The sequence below is a fragment of the Podarcis muralis genome, chromosome 9 (genome assembly GCF_964188315.1).
Source record: "Podarcis muralis chromosome 9, rPodMur119.hap1.1, whole genome shotgun sequence".
Taxonomy (NCBI): Eukaryota; Metazoa; Chordata; class Lepidosauria; order Squamata; family Lacertidae; genus Podarcis; species Podarcis muralis.
The window spans coordinates 24,946,935-24,966,302 of record NC_135663.1 but is presented as its reverse complement, the minus strand read 5'-3'; the positions used below and the strand labels follow the sequence as shown (position 1 = coordinate 24,966,302).

General features: G+C 42.7%; 1 protein-coding gene across 2 annotated transcripts; it reads left to right on the top strand.

Annotated features, from left to right (window-relative positions):
• Positions 1–764: 764 nt before the first annotated feature.
• Positions 765–17,829, top strand: CFI (complement factor I). Of its 2 annotated transcripts, XM_077933912.1 has the most exons (14): positions 844–1,517; positions 1,680–1,932; positions 2,890–3,040; positions 5,907–6,076; positions 7,704–7,814; positions 9,900–10,010; positions 11,447–11,482; positions 12,383–12,412; positions 12,617–12,652; positions 13,840–13,943; positions 14,609–14,715; positions 15,392–15,672; positions 16,143–16,244; positions 17,070–17,829. In XM_077933912.1, the coding sequence occupies exons 1-14, from the start codon at positions 1,455–1,457 to the stop codon at positions 17,285–17,287; spliced, it is 1,773 nt and encodes a 590-aa protein (XP_077790038.1). In that variant the 5' UTR covers positions 844–1,454; the 3' UTR covers positions 17,288–17,829. The 2 variants fall into 2 exon arrangements, with proteins under 2 accessions (XP_077790039.1, XP_077790038.1); XM_077933913.1 differs by lacking the exon at positions 16,143–16,244 and having other exon boundaries at positions 765–1,517.
• The last annotated feature ends 1,539 nt before the right edge of the window (positions 17,830–19,368 follow it).

Below are 19,368 nucleotides of genomic sequence, written 5' to 3'. Positions count from 1 at the left end.
TGATTTTCTATGAATTTATAACAGAAATGTGGCGTATGTAGTGTGTGAGTGTGAGTGTGTGTGAAGTTTGTGCAAACAGAATGATTGGGGTGGGGGGGTTCCTGCTACAGACGGAAACAACAGAAAAGTTTTTATAAGTTGCATACATTACTAAATCAGGCAATGTATGGGAAATATCTGTAGGGCTAATTTTCTGTTTACTTCCTTCTTTCCTAATCGTCAGTGATAAGAATTACTGAGAAATCAGCTACTGTGTTTTTAAAGTGAAAGAAATACGTGTATTTTAATCACACAAAGCCCAATCTTCTGCACACTGATTTGAGATTAATCCCTATTGAACTGAGTGGTGCTTATTTCTAAGCAGGCATGGCCAAAACAGAACTTTTCTTTCCAAATAACTATTGGCGTACAGCAAGAGAAGTTACACAATGTAGACATGCAGGCCTCCAGGGTCCCTAAGCCCATGACAAAATTCCTGGAGGTAAGCCATTTTCTTGTATGTCTTAATGTGCTCGGTGCTATTTCTCCAGAAAAAGAGGTGCTGGAACTCACCATGAACCTTGTTCTCTTATAACGGCAATGGTGCCCGTCTTCAGGTGCAGGAACTCAGTTCTGGTGAGTTCCAGCTGAAAAAAAGCCCTGACAAAGAGCATTTGTTGCTCCACTCCCCTTACAACTGTTTTATGGTGTGGTCCCCCAAGTATCAGTACAGATGAAGGGAGGGGGCAGGAACTGTGTACTGTAACTTAAAGTTGGAGGCGGCCCCTAGTGGGAAGGCTTGTGTGAAGAGGTTGCTGCTACAGGCTGCAGACAACACTGTGTTAGATGGACCAATGGACTGAGTTTGTTCCTAAGAAGAAAAACTAAAACACAAACCACCTTCCCTTGCTATGATTAAATAGAAGGATTTTTGAACTGTACAGCCCCACTATTTGTTGATTTTGAAGGGCTAGTTGATTAGCCATTCCCGGAAACTGGCACTCCCAGAGCTTAGTGCACAAATACTTTTTTTATCCGTTTGCCAAGGCATTGAGCAACTGGCCAAACACAACCTTGAAATCTTAGTCTCCTGTCAGTTAAATATGCAAATCATCCATTATCTTTTGTTCCAGAGAAGCAGGCAACTATAAAGCAGCTACATAAATAAGTGAAAGTATTAAGAAAGTTGTGTGAGAGTTATGCAGAGGAGAGCACATTCCTTCAGGGATCTACCACTCTTTTTACCCGTTTGCTTCTCTTATCGTTTTTGCAGTGAACATTGAACTGAGGTTTAAGCAGGATCTTGTCTGAGAGCTGAGAACCATCCATGCACATGGATGCTCTCGTAGTTATTTCAGAACCATCTTTTTAAATATTTGCTAATGGTTAAAAATTAAACACAGAGCAGAAGTCTGAGACTGGGGGGAAATTTTAGGGAAAGAAAATATTCTAAATACGGACAGAAACTATTCACCATGAAATCATTATCAGCTCTCGTGTTTATTTCATGCTTACAACTTGGAATTTTTCAACAAAAGGTAAGGATTTTTATTTTTTTTAATGGTTGGCATTGTAAGAAACATGTTTTATTGGTAATACTTTAAGGCTTGTTTTTATTTTATTCATGTGCTTAGCATGCATCTGAAGGAAGTATGAAAACAACAAATCAACTTCTGTTACTGAATAGTATTTGTTTTTAGGACAATACATATCTGATAGAAGAATGTGTAAACAATGGCTACACTCAGAATTCTTGCGAGAAAGTGTTTTGCCAGCCATGGCAGAGGTGTGTGGATGGCTCCTGTTTCTGTAAGCTACCTTACCAATGCCCCAAAAATGGAACCTTGGTTTGTTCTACTGAGAAGAGGACTTTAAATTACTGCCAGCTAAAGAGCTTGGAATGTCAACGTAAAAAGAGCAGATTTATGAACAGAGGAAGATGCAGCTCTCAAGGTAATATGTTTCATTTTCTTCTTCTGAATTGATTGTTGATCCTGAGAAAGATCAAGCTTTAAGGGTGGGGTGCAGACATGTGCAGACATTGATGTCTGCCTGTAATTCTGTTATACTTACACAGTTTTGGTGCTTTCCAACTGTGGCTTTGCCTTAGCACATAGTGCTTCCACTTGCAAAAGTTGGAGCACCTGATTTCAACCAAATCACCACCACATTAACCCCCTATTACCCCCACCCCAGGGATAGCCCATTGTTATTTACTGTTGTTAAGTGTCTTTTGAGTTATTTTTGTAAAAAAGAAAAACAATGAATAATTTTAATATAATAATTTAAATGTGTGTTATGTATATGCAGCCAAATACACAGGCAGAACAATCCTAGACTCGTATAACAGCTCTTGACACTCTAGGCCTACCTGTAGAATGTTGCACATTTGTCATTCCAAAAGCACAGAGTATTTTGTTTCTGTCATGCCTTATCACTCTCCCTCCACTGCATTTACTAGTCATATGCACAAAAAGCAGCAGAGAGTCTCGCTTTCTTTCTGCTCAGAGTCCACTGCTCAAAGACTGGCTTAGTGACATTCCAGGCTCTTTAAAATAAACAACGCCCTGTAAATGGGGAAAAAACCCTGGGCTTTTTGTTTCTATATAAAACATCCAGCCATTTCCTGGTATGCATTTGTGTGAATTGTTGTGGAAATTCAAATCTGGCATCCCAGAGAGGAACCAAATTGACAAAGAATGTGCCATTTGATTAAATAATACGGTACCCGCCTTCTCATTCAAGGTTAATTTATCCTTTCACTTATTTTAACTCCACCCTTCAGACAAACAACGCCAACAGAACTATACACATTGCGCCTTGCATACAACAAAGTGGGTTTTGTCCACATTGCTGCCTTTTGTAAACCTTACAGACCTAAACATTAGCAGATTTTGCTTTGCTTTTTAGAGACTTTTCAAGTTTCGTTGAAGCCTGAAAATGCAACATCAGCAGGAATTATCCAAGTTGAAGTGAATCAATCCCCAAAGACACCTGTGTGTGGATCTCCCTGGGGTATGAATGAAGCAAATGTGGCCTGCAGACATCTTGGTTTTCCAGAGTAAGATTCTGGGGTGGAATGGAGAGCTGCTTATATGGATAAAATGTTACTTAAATAAATCTTAAGAAAAACTCTACATCACAGTGGTACCTCAGGCTAAGTACTTACCGTATTTTTCGCTCTATAAAACGCACCAGACCACAAGACGCACCTAGTTTTTGGAAGAGGAAAACAAGAAAAAAAAAAATTCTGTATCTCAGAAGCCAGAACAGCAAGAGAGATGGCTGCGCAGTGAAAGCAGCAATCCCTCTTGCTGTTCTGGCTTCTGTGATAGCTGCACAGCCTGCATTCGCTCCATAAGACGCACGCACATTTCCCCTTACTTTTTAGGAGGGAAAAAGTGAGTCTTATAGAGCAAAAAATACGGTAATTTGTTCCGGAGGTCCGTTCTTCACCTGAAACTGTTCTTAACCTGAAGCACCACTTTAGCTAATGGGGCATCCTGCTGCTGCCGCACCGCCGGAGCCCGATTTCTGTTCTTATCCTGAAGCAAAGTTCTTAACCTGAAGCACTATTTCTGGGTTAGCAGAGTCTGTAACCTGAAGTGTATGCAACCCGAGGTACCACTGTAGTGGGATCTATCTTTATGATGGATTTGAGCTGGGATGTGGAATCTGTGGCCCTGCAGGTGTTGTTGGACTCCAAGTCCCATCATGCCTGTGTTCTTTCCCGTGCAAGGGTCTCAGCTGGGTGCAAGGGAGGATTTTAGCATGTGCTGAGTAAAGAGCCCAGAGACACCAGGTAGTGTATTGCTAGCTGCTAGCGCCAGTTCCAAATCCAGGAAGCGAAGTCAGGTCAAGCAATGCCAGTAAGTCCAGATAAAGAAGGTCCATCAAAGCAAAGGCCAAAAAACAAACAGCCAAGGGGGATAGCTCCAAGCAGCACCTGGCTGGGATGTCAGCCAGCGCAGGCTGGATGTTGCTCCAGCAATGAGCAAATCCAGACCAAGCCTTAAATAGGATGGCTTACACAACACTGTCAAACCGATAGTTGCGTATCCGGTATCCGGCATGTCACTCGTTCCATGTCTCTGATACACAAAATATGAGTATGCCCGGCAGGGTGAAACAAGGTATTATTCCGCGAATCCTTGTCACGTTTAAGTTCTTTTGTCTGACACCGGCATACAACAACTATATTTTGCAAAAGCACATGTTAAGATCTTTTGTACCCTTTGTCTGATACCTGCATACAGCAGCTGCATACAACAACCATACTTTGCAAAGGCAGATGTGGAACATTACAAAGAAAAGTTCATCTTTTGCAAGTACTGCTCCTTAAAGTTGTTACATTTGACACTTGTATTCGCTAAGACATACGTGGAACACAGAAAGCTTTTATTTGGACATTATGTTTTAAAAAACTGATTCATTTGTACATACGTGGAACACAAAAGCTTCTATTTGGACATTATGTATATAAGAAGTGATCCATTTGTATTTCCTGTTCTAAACGTTGGTCCTTAATTGCTTCTACTCAATTAGATAATATGAAAAGAGTTATGTTTCTATGATGCATAAAGAATTAATATAGTTAAAAACAGCAAGTTACGTTGTGGCTATGTTTGTTAAATAGGATGGCAATTTCTTTCAGCCCTTATTAATGGAGCCCTTTCTCTTAAAGGGGCCCTGGCTGTTTACTTAGTTTACTTTGGCTGTGGTTCTGTTTTGCATTCTCAGCTAGAGTTTGAAGAGGGCAATGTGGCTTCTTCAAGATGGAGAGGTGCTGGCATCAGGTGCTCCTCTGATGCTGGAATTCCCAAGGAGATAGGGATCCCCAAGGTGGGCTCAGAGGGCACATACTTCTCCCAGCTCTGAATTCGTAACAATTTCCCCTGAGGATGGGGAGGCAGAGCCCTGGGTCATGGTTCCCTGACCACTAGACATGGTGGTTTGAAGTTGATGGGAGCTTGAGTCCAGCAACATCTGAGAGGGTCCTAATTCCCATCTGTGGATTATGAGGTCAGGGCCATAGTTCATACAGCCAGTGCTTTTCCCCCCAGGAGGTACTCAAGAGTATGCAGTTTGAGGTAGTGGTGGTGTAGTGGTTAAGAGCAGTAGTCTCGTAATCTGGGGAACCAGGTTTGCTTCTCCGCTCCTCCAGATGCAGCTGCTGGGTGACCTTGGGCTAGTCACACTTCTCTGAAGTCTCTCAGCCCCACTCACCTCACAGAGTGTTTGTTGTGGGGGAGGAAGGGAAAGGAGAATGTTAGCCAATTTGAGACTCCTTCAGGTAGTGATAAAGCGGGGTATCAAATCCAAACTCTTCTTCTTCTTTGAAGTAGCAGCACTTGGGAAGACCTTTCTTGAGTCCACGGAGCACTACTGAACACTACTGAACCTTATAGAAGGTCATATTATTTGCCTATCTAGCCTGCTGTTGTCTTTTCTGTCTTGCAGTATTTTGGGATGCTCCCCATAAACTGGCAAAACTAAAGAGATGCTAGGCTCCTTACAGTTCAGCAGCTCTATTTGTAACACACACACACACACACACACACACACACACACACACACACACACACATTTTAATATATAAAACATGATAATTTTATAGCAAACCAAGTTATAAAGATTGCATTTTATATTCCAAAAGTAACAAAGGGACTTTCAATTTCTAAAGGGTGGGGAGAGATTGAATCTCTTCCACTTTCTCCCCAAAGTTCTGTTTTTCCCCATGACTTCATTTTATATCTCTACTCTTCCCTTTCTGGAGTTGTTTTAGCTCCTGGCACACAAGGTGGGCTGGTTTAAAGACTGTTGCAAATATGTTTTTTTTCTTTTTCCCATTGGGTAAGTCCTATATGAATAATATGTGTGGTCCAGGGCCAATGATTACTTCTCTTCTTCTTTCTTGCATTGCTCAGAGGGGCTGATCGTACAGACACAGTTGACCCAGAAGAAGACTCTGATTCAATGGAGTGCCTTAAGGCAAGATGCAGAGGAACAGAGACCAGCCTAGCAGAATGTACTTTAACTAGAGTGAATAAAACTAATGAGAAAGTGGCAAAAGTGGCGTGTCATACAACACACAGAGGTTGGTAAAATAAGTTTTATTGGGGGGGGGGCGATTGTCTGTAGTCAGCCATTTCTAGCTTGATAATTAGATGGTAGAGATGAACAAAACACTGCAATATGAAATATTCCTGTTCAGTGTGCTAGACATGCTACACTTACAAGAGACTCCATTCCATTCCATTTCTCCTCTCCTCACCACTCCACTGGCATTAACTCCCCTTCCAACAAATAACTCAGCATTCTGTGGTCACTGAACGTATCACAGGGTTTCAGCATGTTGATACCTCTCTTGTGGCTATATAGCTGTTGTAACTCAGCACCTGAGTTCATTACAGTACAGTGGTACCTCTGGTTACGTACTTAATTCGTTCCGGAGGTCCATTCTTAACCTGAAGCACCACTTTAGCTAATGGGGCCTCCTGATGCTGCCGCGCCGCCGGAGCATTATTTCTGTTCTCATTCTGAAGCAAAGTTCTTAACCTGAGGTACTATTTCTGGGTTAGCGGAGTCTGTAACCTGAAGGGTATGTAACCTGAAACGTATGTAACCCGAGGTACCACTGTATTAGTATTTTTTAATGATCTGTTGGTGCAGTCCCTCTCTCACTTTCCCTGGGGTGGCTTAAGAAAAACTAGAGTACCCTGAGGCAACAAAGCCCAGGCCAGGGATCCTATGCCATCAGGCCCAGAAGAGACTTTTGGCATGGCAGGACACTTTTGCTTTATATCTTACACCATTTCATAGAATAGAATCTTAGAACCATGGAGTTGGAAGGGACCCCAAGGGTCATCTAGTCCAGCCCCCTGCAATGCAGGAATCTTTTGCGCGATGTGGGGCTTGAACCTGCAACCCTGAAATAGTCTCATGCTCTACTTTAAAAAAAAAAAATAAACCAGCTTGGGAGCCGTGGCAGAATGGCACTGTATAAATGCAGTCACTCAGTCAATATGATAGAAGGGTTGCCTCTTAATTACTGCTGCTGTTGCTGCATATTTAGTCAAACTACACTGTGGATTCTTTGAGACAATGCAGTCAGTGTGCACAGTCAGTTGCGTTACCTGAAGACATGCTGCTGTGTTTTTAGGTTCTTATTGGTCGTGTTTGTTTTAGCTAGTTTTAATGTTAGTTGCTTTGGGTCACTGTTGCAAGGAAAGTGACTAAATAATAAGCATCATGAATAAAGTCAGGTGACAGGTCCCACTCAACTTTCAAAGTGAACCCCGTCCCACAGGGCCAGCCAGATCCTGTTCATAGCTGTCAACTTTTCCCCTTTTTAAAGGGAAATCCTATTTGGAATAAGGGAATTTACCTTTAAAAAGGGGAAATGTTAACAGCTATGATCCTGTTCCCCTCCCTACAACACACAGTTTTAAATCTCTTTTTTGTTTTTTAAATCCTTGTGAATGCTATGCTGAATTCATCTTTTTGTTTGCTGTCTCGGATTTGTCACTGATGGAAAGGAAACATAGAAATGCTCTTAATAATTAAACAAGAGGCAGACAATTATGCTGAACACAATAGTTTCATGCCTTCAGCTGCTGTGCACCCATCCCAGAAAACAATCCTATGGATTTCTATACAGTATTTCTTTTTCTGCCGAAGAATATCTAACCAAAACATTATTTGTTTCTCATCCCACTTGACAGAATGTTCGCCAAAAGAATTCCATTGTGTCAATAGAAAATGTATCCCTTCCTTTAAGACATGCAATGGCGTCAACGACTGTGGAGACTTAAGTGATGAAGTATGTTGCAAAGGTATGCTCTATACTATGTAATCATTCTTTTTTTGTGTGTGTATTATCAGTCATATACACACAAATGGTTCTGAAAGATGCTTTAAAGCTGTATGTTTGTCAAAGAAATGCTTGTAAACATCATTGCTCTAAACTCTGCTTAAGAGCAAAAGGTTAAAAGTTTCAAGTCATATTTCTTTAGTCATGTTAGGTATCAGTTAGATTTATATACCAGCTTTAACTCAAAATTCCACAAGGTGGCTTACAACAAAGCAAACAAAAGCTTCACCAATCAAAATCAATGGATCAGAAGTAAAAACAGTACCATGAACATAAGGGGTGGGGTGGGGGTGTTTTCATTGCTACCAAAAAAGAGATACAGTGGTGCCCCGCAAGACGAACGCCTCGCTAGACGAAGGGGTTTTCCATTTTGGAGGCGCTTCGCAAGACGATTTTCCCTATGGGCTTGCTTCGCAAGACGAAAGCCCATAGGGAAATCTCCGGGACAGCGGGGAAGCGCTGTCAAAAGCCCTCTGGCGGCATTTTATAGTGGCGGGCGGGCGGCATTTTTAAATCGCCCCAGGACAGCGGAGGACTTCTCCGCTGTCCGGGGCGATTTAAAAGCCCCTGGGAAGGCAGGCAGGGGGGACAAAGACTTTTGCCCCCCGCCAGCCTTCAGAAGAGGTCCTGGACCTCTTCTGAAGGTGGGCGGGGGGCGAAAGTCTTTGCTCCCCCCTGCCTGCCTTCCCGGGAGAGCGGAAAAACACAGCGCGTTTCTCCGCTGTCCCCGACGGCTTTTGAAGGCAGGCGGGGGGGAGCAAAGACTTTTGCCCCCCGCCCGCCTTCAGAAGAGGTAATGGACCTCTTCTGAAGGCGGGCGGGGGGCGAATGTCTTTGCTCCCCCCTGCCTGCCTTCCCGGGAGAGCGGAGAAACCCAGCGCGTTTCTCCGCTGTCCCCGACGGCTTTTGAAGGCAGGCGGGGGGGGGGGGGAGCAAAGACTTTCGCCCCCCGCCCGCCTTCAGAAGTGGTCCTGGACCTCTTCTGAAGGCTGGCGGGGGGCAAAAGTCTTTGTCCCCCCTGCCTGCCTTCCCAGGGGCTTTTAAATCGCCCCGGACAGCGGAGAAGTCCTCCGCTGTCCTGGGGCGATTTTAAAATGCCGCCCGCCAGCATTTTAAGATCGCCCCGGACTTCGGAGAAGTCCTCCGCTGTCCCGGGTTTTTTTAAAATGCTGGGGGTGGGAAGAAAAGCCCTTGTCCCCCCCCCCCCAGCCTTCAGAAGAGGTCGGGGGACAGACTGTCCCCGGACCTGGTCTGAAGGCAGTTTCCATAGGAACGCATTAATTGATTTTCAATGCATTCCTATGGGAAAAACTCGCAAGAAGAAAAAACTTGCGGAACGAATTAATTTCGTCTTGCGAGGCACCACTGTTATAGCATTCAACTTTATACACACAAAGGAGCAGAAAAGCTATCATTTCCAAAAATTATATAGAATATTTCAAAGTTAAAGGTAAAGGTAAAGGTACCCCTGCCCATACGGGCCAGTCTTGCCGGACTCTGGGGTTGTGCGCCCATCTCACTTAAGAGGCCGGGGGCCAGCGCTGTCCGGAGACACTTCCGGGTCACGTGGCCAGCGTGACAAAGCTGCATCTGGCGAGCCAGAGCTGCACACGGAAACGCCGTTTACCTTCCCACTAGTAAGCGGTCCCTATTTATCTACTTGCACCCGGGGGTGCTTTCAAACTGCTAGGTTGGCAGGCGCTGGGACCGAACGACGGGAGCGCACCCCGCCGCAGGGATTCGAACCACCGACCTTTCGATCGGCAAGCCCTAGGCGCTGAGGCTTTTACCCACAGCGCCACCTGCGTCCCACCTATTTCAAAGTTACATTGCTTAATTTTGAAAAATAACTGAATAGTTCAATCGGTAGAGCATGAGACTCATAATCTCGGGTTTGTGCAAAAAGATTCCCGCATTGCAGGGGTTTGGACTAGATGACCCTCATGTTCCCTTCCAACTCTACAATTCTTTGTGCTTAGGCCTTAAACCACTGTGCTATTGATGTACCATTTTGTGTTTTATATTCTGACTGATCTCTTTCTGATAGCATGTAGGGGGAAAAGCTTCCACTGTCATTCAGATGTGTGTATTCCAAGAAAATACGTCTGTAACAACGAAGTGGACTGTTTAACAGGAGAAGATGAGACTCGCTCACAGTGTAAGAGTATACCTTTCTATTTATTTCTGGCTGCATTTGGACAATAATCCCACACACACACACTATGTAATGGGTTTGGATAAGCTTAGAACATTCTAGCTAGCTCAAATTGTGGTGATATCTGAGACCATTGCACAGCCCATCCTTCATGTCCACTTGTCCCTCATTAACAGACGAGCAATATCAAAACCTAAACGGAGTGCTCCCGCACAACTCACAGTACAACATTGCAACTTGAAAGGGGCGAGGGATGCTTTCTGTAACCTAGTAGCTTACTTGATTTGAAGTTTGTGCTCCACTTACTGATATATAATTTGCAGCTGCGTTTTTGTTCATCTTAGATGTACAGCCTGCCCCATCCAAAGAGGTTGTTGTAGCTAAAAACACAGAAAGCAGCTCAAGAAAATGAGCATCATTCATTTCAATGGGGCTCATAAAGGCAATGCTTTCTGTTTATTTAACAAAAATATATACCTCTCTATTGTAAAAAGAACCCCTAAACAATTTACAAAAATGAAACGAAACATAAATAGCGGTATTGTCAATAAAAGGCAGCTGAAAACAGCTATTTTTAAAAGTTCAAAATATAATTAAAATTAACAGTAAGCTAAAAACACATGTCACCTTCCCAGGTGGATATCGCAGGTTGATTTGTACTACGGTAATTGAAAACCAAACCCTTCTCATTCTCATAGTAGAAGCAGAAGCAGTTTGCAAGCATATCTATGCATTTTCTCAACAAAGGCAATCATCCCCGTTCAATATTCTGCATTTTCCACAAATAGATTTGTGCACAAAGCAGTCCACAGCAATAGGACATAATCATAATAATGTGATAATCGTAATGAATTATAATTTAATCACATTTTTAAAAAATGTAAACCACCTTGGGTATCATGGTAGAAAAGTATGTATGTATCTATATCTATATAAAACACAATAGAAGTTATACTGTTACTGCAATGCAGCACTGCCCATCTAACTATTAACAATTTCATTTAAAATTCATCAAAAAGTGAGCATGTTTCTGGTCTACATATCATGCTTGTCTAGTCACTTCACCCTGCAGAGCAAAAGGAGTGAATGGAGCCTAGGTCCATATTAAACATGATGCTAGAAAAATTAATAGCAAGTGAAGCACAAAGAGAAAGAAATCACCCCATCAGCACAACTGCTATTAGCCCTAGGAGGAAAGCTAATAGGGATTCCCAATGTCTACTTTGGCCCTTAGTCATCTGTATTACTGAGCAAGGTTCATATGTAGTTTTGAGCCACTCCCTACAATCCTTCCAATTTAGAGGTGGAGTTTAACAACATCTGCAGGACTATAGACCCTTAATATAATGGAAGCCAGTCTAATTCATTGCTTGTTGGTGGATTGGGTTTTTTCTGTGTTCACCTTACTTATTTTATGTATATGTGCATGTTTTAAATAGGTGATAAAAAAAGAGCTGAAGACAATGAAAACAAGGGTAATTTATATATATATATATATATATTATTTTATAACTCTATTCTTATGGTTTCTCTCAGGGTTCTCTCAGGAGTGACCTGTTCTTTATAATTCAGCTTATTGGGCAGCAATAGCCCAGGAAAAAACCAGCCCATTCATGGAACCACAGTTATACAGAGCAATACAACAGTTTCCCCACAAATAAATAAATAAATGCACTATTTGAAACTATAGTATTTGAAAAAAGAACAATGCAATCAATGGTCTCTCTGAGTCAGAAGAGAAAATGTATATATTATTGCTTGCAAATTTTGTGATCAGCCCATTTAAATGTTCCTCTGTCTATTCTCAAACCTGGGTCCTCAAATGTTGCTGTACTACAGTGCTCATCATCCTTGACCATTGGGCCATGCTGGCTGGGGCTGATAAGAGGTGTAGTTTAACAACATCTGGAAACCCAAGGTTGGTAGAGGCTGCTCTTGTCTACCAAGGTGCAGAAGGCTTCCGAGTTGCTCTCTGCAATCAGCTTTAGTCCCACAATGAGAGGACAACGGCAATTGGCAACTTACAAATTGCAGCTCTGCGAGAACGGACTCTGCAACCTCATGCTAATTACTCATGCATATAAGAAAATGCAATTTAAGTTGTACAGGGTGATCTACCCTATAATCTTATTTGGCTTCCCAGCTCTCTTCAAGAACTCTTCAAGAACTTCAGCCCTGCAAGGCTAAACCTGGAAGGTTATACTAGCATAGCCAAGGGTCAAGTCTGATGCAGGCATTACTGGACTTCCAACATCTAGATTCTCAAACCCCAATATACAGCAAACCAGTCTAATTCATAGCATAGTGTGCATTGGTGTATTTTTTCCCCTGTGTACACCCTACTTATATATAATATGTGTGTATTTTTTAAATAGGCAATAGAAGAGCTGAACAAAATGCAAGAGGTAACATTTTGTGTTTTGATATTATTTCATGGACATCACTAAGTTCTTTGCAGCATGAAAATAAACATTTTCACTTGCAATTGCTGTATAGATCAAAGAGCTGTGAAGGCTCAGCTGCAGGGATCAGTTCAAAATGTTCATAGGTTCAGGGATCTGAAACTAGGTTTTCAGTTACAATAATTTAAAGTAGTTATTTTATTTCAGAAGGAACAGAAGTCGCTGAACAGTCTATGGATGAAGGTAAATACACTATATCATCATCAATAGACAATATGACAATTGCTTGGACTGATTCAGCAGTCGAGTCCTATGCATGCTTAATCATAAGTGAAGTCTGCTTTGCTCAATGGAACTTATTACATGCATTCACTAATCGCTCTTGAAAATGGGAAACTACTTCATGCTTCTTGCTGAGCTTCCAGTGATTTTCACCATGCTGGTTTATCACCTCTTCTGGGGCACTTTTGACAGTGCACTGTCAGAAATGTACTGGAAGCTGCTCACATGAACTGTGTAAAGCACATGACTATATGAACGGAGGATGAAGCCTTCAAGGCTACACAGGAGTATGTTGCTTAATAACCCCCTTTCCACCTTTGAAAACAACAATCAAATGAAAGAGCTGGCCTTGAAACCCCTGAGTCTTGATTCTTTTCTCAGGAAAGTGCCATGCATCAACTCCCTGAATGGAAACCTTTTAAAAAGTTGCTTACATTCGCTCAACAGTCCTGATTTAAGCGGGATATCCCAGAATTACAACAGCCAATCCCAACTTCTGATTGGATCCTGGAATGTCCCATTCTTTGGTCTGGCACTCTGGCGAGAGTCAGTAGACTTGTGCCAGAGAGCCGGAATGAAAGCCGCTTGGTTTTTGGTCTCATGAGACCAAAAAAAGAGTATCCTGGTTCTGGTCCCCAAGATGTTGGAGTATATATGCTTAAAGAGAATTATTATGCAGGCTTAGGTGAATCTGCCAGTTTTGGTTTCTCATTTTTCCAATCTTCAGTACACCCAATTTCTGCATAAGTTTGCAATTTTTTAAAACAAAGGAAAAGTAGGTATAAAAATTTATACACATTTTTGGGTGCACCTCCTCTAAAATGTGCATTTTTGCAAGCAATTATCCCTAATATGTGGGGGTTCTAGATTGCACAGGCGGCCTCCACAAGAAGGGGCAGCTCCCCAGTTCAGAAGTTCACATCTTGTGAATCCATCTTGTGAAGGACTGGAAGAACAGGGGATGTGATGTTCCGAAGGAGGTGCGGTTTGCCAGTGCACCCGACTCTCCTTCGTTCAATTATCATCAATGCACGTATGTAATCTAAATGCCCAAAGAAGCCATAAAAATCAAACCACAAAGCAGTTTCTTTCAATGAATGCAAGTGAGCGAGTTGGAAGCATGACACCGCTTATCTCTTTTGTTAAAGAAAGAAGAAAGATCAAAACATTGTTACCCCAATTACAGTGCGGCATTACAAACCACACGGCTACTCGTCGGAAGCGAATCGTAGGTGGATTCACTGCAGGAAAGGTAAAAGGAAAATCAGGCATAGCTAACAATACAGGCACTATAATGTCAAGTCTGTAATGTCAAGTCGGTGTTTTTAATGCATTTTTAGACCTGCAGGAATGGTGACAATGGATAAAACAAACTAGAAATCTATGGTGAAGCATAAGCTTTTTGAGTACAGTATAAAGTAGGAAATCAAAGAGTTAATTTTCAGTCTTTTAAAATATTGCACAGCAATATATTTTCTCCCCTTTCCTACTTCTCAACCTTCCCTCCCTCCAATCATAAGCTAGGGAAACTGAATGGGCAGTAGTTAACACTCCAGTTAAGGGCCTATCGTGGATTTTTTTGCTATAGGACATTTTAGTACATCAAATATTATTTTTAAAAATCAAACTAGAAGTATGAACCAAAAAAGTGGAATAGACGAAAGAGCTATTTCTTTATCCAACAGGAAAAGAAGAAGCAGCACATCAAAATGCTGAACCTTTGTTTCTCTGACTTTTCCTGAAGAAGGTAGAGTAGAAACAGTAGGTTCTGAAATAAATATCTACTTTGTCAACCAACGGTGATTTTTGCTCCTACTTCCAGTTCCATCTGGAGACCACAAACATAGATAGACACAGGTAATATTAGTAGTAGACCTGGTCTAGAAAAGTGTAACATCATGGCCCATGTATTTGCAGGATGAATTTCCTTGGCAAGTGGCCATTAAAGATGAACGGACAACAGTGAACTGCGGTGGTGTTTATATTGGGGGCTGTTGGGTTTTGACGGCTGCACACTGTGTTAGGTAAGTGGATTTGGCGACTCTCAAGTGGGAAATGCCTTGCAGCAAGAGACAGAACAAAATGAACTTTTAGGGTCTGGGACGACCGCGGCTCCATCTATGTTGCAACCGTCTAGCAGTTCTATATTGACTTAATTGACATAGGTGTAGCCAGGGGGGGGGGGCAGGAGGGACAGTTGCCCCCCCCCAATCATGTAAATAAATAAAAATATTTTCCCCCCGAAATTCTTTGAGATCTTTGGGGGAATCTCTGTTGGTGGTCCCCCATGGCTCAGACACACAGCTCATAACTAGTAGAAGCTGTACATTCAGCAGAGTGAGCTCAAGACTGTTGAACTCCCTCGTAACTGATTTTCTCCCCCCCCCCCCCATTTTCTGTGGATTTTCTTTTTTAAGAAATGCAAATAATTAAGTGGTTTTAAAAAAAATAAATCTTAAAATGAATGCAATAATAAATAAATAGGCCTCAGCTATTTTTGCTGTATCTCAGATGAATCTCAGCTTTTCTCATCTAATGGATTTCATAAAGGCACAGAAAACTCTGCAGGAGCCTATTGCTAAAAGTGGGCGCTTGTGTATGTAATCCATTTGACTACTTGATTAATTAGCTGGGAAATTTTTCATAATCCGAAGTTTGTGTTTCTGCTTGCACTCTTTGAAACACATTTCTTCTTTGCAGAGAGAACCGTGCACATACCTATCAGGTGTGGACTGGAATGCTGAACACAGTACTACAGGAAGGTGTAATAGAAGCATTTCAAGTAGTTAAAGTAATAGTTCACGAGAAGTACAACACCAAAACATATGAAAATGACATTGCTTTGATGGAGATGAAACCCAAGGACACAAACAGCCCAACATGCTACCCTGTGGACTCTGCGCCAGTCTGTGTCCCTTGGTCAAAATACATGTTCAAAGGTGGCCACCAGTGCAAAGTGTCTGGCTGGGGACTCAATGAAGGTAAATGGAATAGGCTAATTACTTGTTTAAATTATGGTTACAATTTCCTCATCTCTTCTGGCCTCAAACTTTGCTAAGCTACAAAAGCACTTCCTTTCAACTCTTCTTTATAACAGCTCATTAAAAGCTGTTTCACTAGTATTTCCTGTTGGTCTCAGCTAGTATACTGCCGAACTTGTCTCCCCCCCACCGTTGGTCAAGTCTTCACAACCCCTTAATTCAGTGACTTGAATGAAATTCATGTGAATTTTTCACTTTTTAAAATTTATGTGAAATTTACACTTTTAAACAAAATGCAAGTTGTTTTGTCCTGCACTGGAAGAGTCTCATCAGATACTTGAAAAAAAATCAGATTAACCTGACCACGGTTGAAATGGGATAAGTTTATGGATGGTGAATGAAAGTACTGAATTGTGAACAATTATTAAATGGTAAAATGAAACACCAACTGTCATTTATTTCTTCTTTAGAGTTTTCAAGGCAATTTGGTCTTAAGTGGGGGTACATTTATCTAATGGAAAACTGCTCTGAAATCTATGGGAACCGGTACTTTGAAGGCATGGAATGCGCAGGTGAATATGAACTGTATCATTTTTGACACCCATCTGGATGCAAACTCATGAGACAGTATTAAGTAAGCAGAGACGGGTCAACACATATCAGTGCCTGAAACAAAACAAACACACATGTAGCTCCCCACATGAGCATTAGACTCGTAATCTGGTGAACCGGGTTCGATTCCCCGCTTCTCCACATGCAGCTGCTGGGTGACCTTGGGCTAGTCACACTTCTTGGAAGTCTCTCAGCCTCACTCACCTCACAGAGTGTTTGTTGTGGGGGAGGAAGGGAAAGGAGAATGTTAGCCGCTTTGAGACTCCTTCGGGTAGTGATAAAGAGGGAAATCAAATCCAAACTCCTCTTCTTCTTCTAAGAAGTTAACAGGAGGGGATGTTTATCTGCCTGCTCCTTTCTGCCTTGGTTGTCATGTATTGCAGGGCTGTGGATGCGGCCATGGCCCCATTGCTCCATGTGACTCCACTGGACTAGCAGGAGTTTGGATTGCTCCCTAAATCACCAGGATTTAAAGATATTATCCAGAATAACACCAGTTCACTAAATAATTATGTCAGTCTTTGACAAGGATCAGGCTCAATGAACGCAGGCTCTGGATATGGGGGAATTGATTAATTGTCCCAAATGGGCAAAAAACAAATGCCTCAGCTATGGACAAGATAAAACACCACAAAGCCATAGTCATACACACACTTTGGGCTTTCTACTCTGTTTTGACTGTATCTAGTATCAATAGAATAGTTTGGGAATGAAAATGCACCCATAATTGCCTTTGTTGTGGGTGAGGGCATCTGTAACAACTTACTTTGTTTTTCTCTTTTCAGGAACGCATGATGGCTCTGTGGATTCCTGTAAAGGTGACTCAGGAGGACCCTTAGTTTGTTTTGACTCTAATAATGTGGGGTATGTTTGGGGTGTTGTGAGCTGGGGTGAAAATTGTGGCGAAAAAGGACATCCTGGGGTTTATACAAAAGTGGCACATTATTTCAATTGGATTGGCCGTCACACTGGACTGAATCTCATTTCCCAATATAACTTGTGATTTGGAATGTGATTTGGAATGTAAATATTACCTCTTTTTGCCTTGGCAATAACTAAAGATAGGCTGTAGAACTTGTGGCTCAATCCAGCCAAAGTGAAGCATTGTTCTAGTGGTTTCAATGAGAGAAATGTATGGCATGATCAAGTTTACTCGGAAGACGTAACTTACTCCCAAGTAAATATGTGTGCAGTTGTAGCTTTAAGCTTGCTGAAAACTGTGGAAGGGATGGGGAAGGAACCTTTGGCCCTCCAGATGTTTCAGGCTCCAGTTCCCATTAGCCCCAGCCAGCATGGCCAGCAGTTAGGATTGATGGGATTTGTAGTCCATTAACATGTGGAAGGCCACTGATTTCCCATCTCTCATCTGTGAAAGTTAGAAGTACTCAGCTCTGGCTGGATTATGCTGCGAAAGATCATCAGTTATGAGTTGTGAAATTTTGCATTTGATAAATTTTAAAGTATGTGTGCTTCTGTAAACAGTTACTGCATTTCTTTTGTACTCATTGTATATTCAAATAAAAGTGATGCATACCACCAAGGAAATGTTTGTTTTTATGTTGTATTGAAATTTGCTAAGCAGGCTCCACTGTACACAAGATGGCATAATAGCCATGGACGGAGAATATTTAGGTATCTTACTGTACAGACTATTTTCAAACATTTCAAACAGTTGCAGAATCCTTAAAACTCTGAAGTCCTGTTTAGGTGCTATTTTCCCTATTGTTCCAAAAATGCATGGAGAATGTCATGGCCTTGGGCCAATAAACTTAGTTATGCAGCAGTAGCTCAGAAGAAAAATCAGAACTTGATTTAAGGGGAGGACCTATGCTTGGATCCTGCACCCAATCTGATAAAACCCAGGGAAGTACTGTAAACTGCCCTGTGATCCTCAGGTGGAAGGGTGGTATCAAAACAACAACACTGTCGTCACCACCCAGACTCAGAGGAGTAGACTTCAGACTCCTCCAATGAGCAAGAAGGCTCTGGGGAATGTTCCTCCACTAGGTTATCATTATTCTAACCTTCAGAAGCCAGCAAATGCAGAACATGATTCAAGCCCTTAATATAGCTAGCTAAAGCAGCTGAGGCCACTAGAGGTGAATGGACCACAGTGAACTGCAGTTGAGTTTATATCATAGCTGTCAACTTACAGATTTGAAAATAAGGGACCAGCAGCCTCGAAAATAAGGGATCAGCAGCCAAAATAAGGGATTTTGCTTGCTTATACATAAATCCGGCACTGATGGAGCCATGCTGTTTTGCAGTTATGAAAGAGTTATGAAAGGGATGCAGAGGGGGAAATCACTACATTAAGATGCTGCACTGGTTGGAGGGTATGCTAAGCAGCACGTCGGGGCTGCCGTTGTCCTGGCGCGAGGAGTTCCATAGGCCCTTCCCCGCCCAAGAGAGAGGGAGGGAGGGAGAGAGACTCTTACCCATGCCGCCCGCGAGCCCGGCATGAGGCGGAGGCGGTGCCGCAGCGGCTGCTGAAGCACCGCCTTTCTGCGTCCCTCCCCATTCCCTCCTCTTCCACCTCCCTCAGGCCGCCTACTCAGCCACTGCCGCCTCCGGCTTCCCCTGGCAGCACGGCGGAAGTCTCACAAGAGAGGGGCTGCCTGCCCGCCCGCCACCACCCGTCTCCTCACGACACACCCGAGGGGGAAAAGGGAGAGACAGAGACACGGCAGCTCGTGCGCGCGCTCTCGCAGCGGAGGACCCCGAGCCGCTGCTTCCCTCCCAAGCCGGGAGAGCATGAAACCCAGGAAATTTAAGGGACATCATCAATAAGGGACAGCAGCGGGACACGGGGCTGGGATAAGGGAGTTTCCCGCCAAATAAGGGACGGTTGACAGCTATCGTTTATATTGGGGGGGCTGTTGGGTTTTGACATCTGCGCACTGTTAGGCTTGGGCAACTCTCAAATGGGAATGGTGGGCAGGTGGCCTTGCCTTGCATCAAGATACAGAACAAAGTGGCCTTTTAGGCCTTCATGCTGTATGGCTCCATCTACACTACACATTCTACCAGTTCTCCATTGTCAAACAAAGCACAACACGGGTCTATACAACATAGGCTCTATAC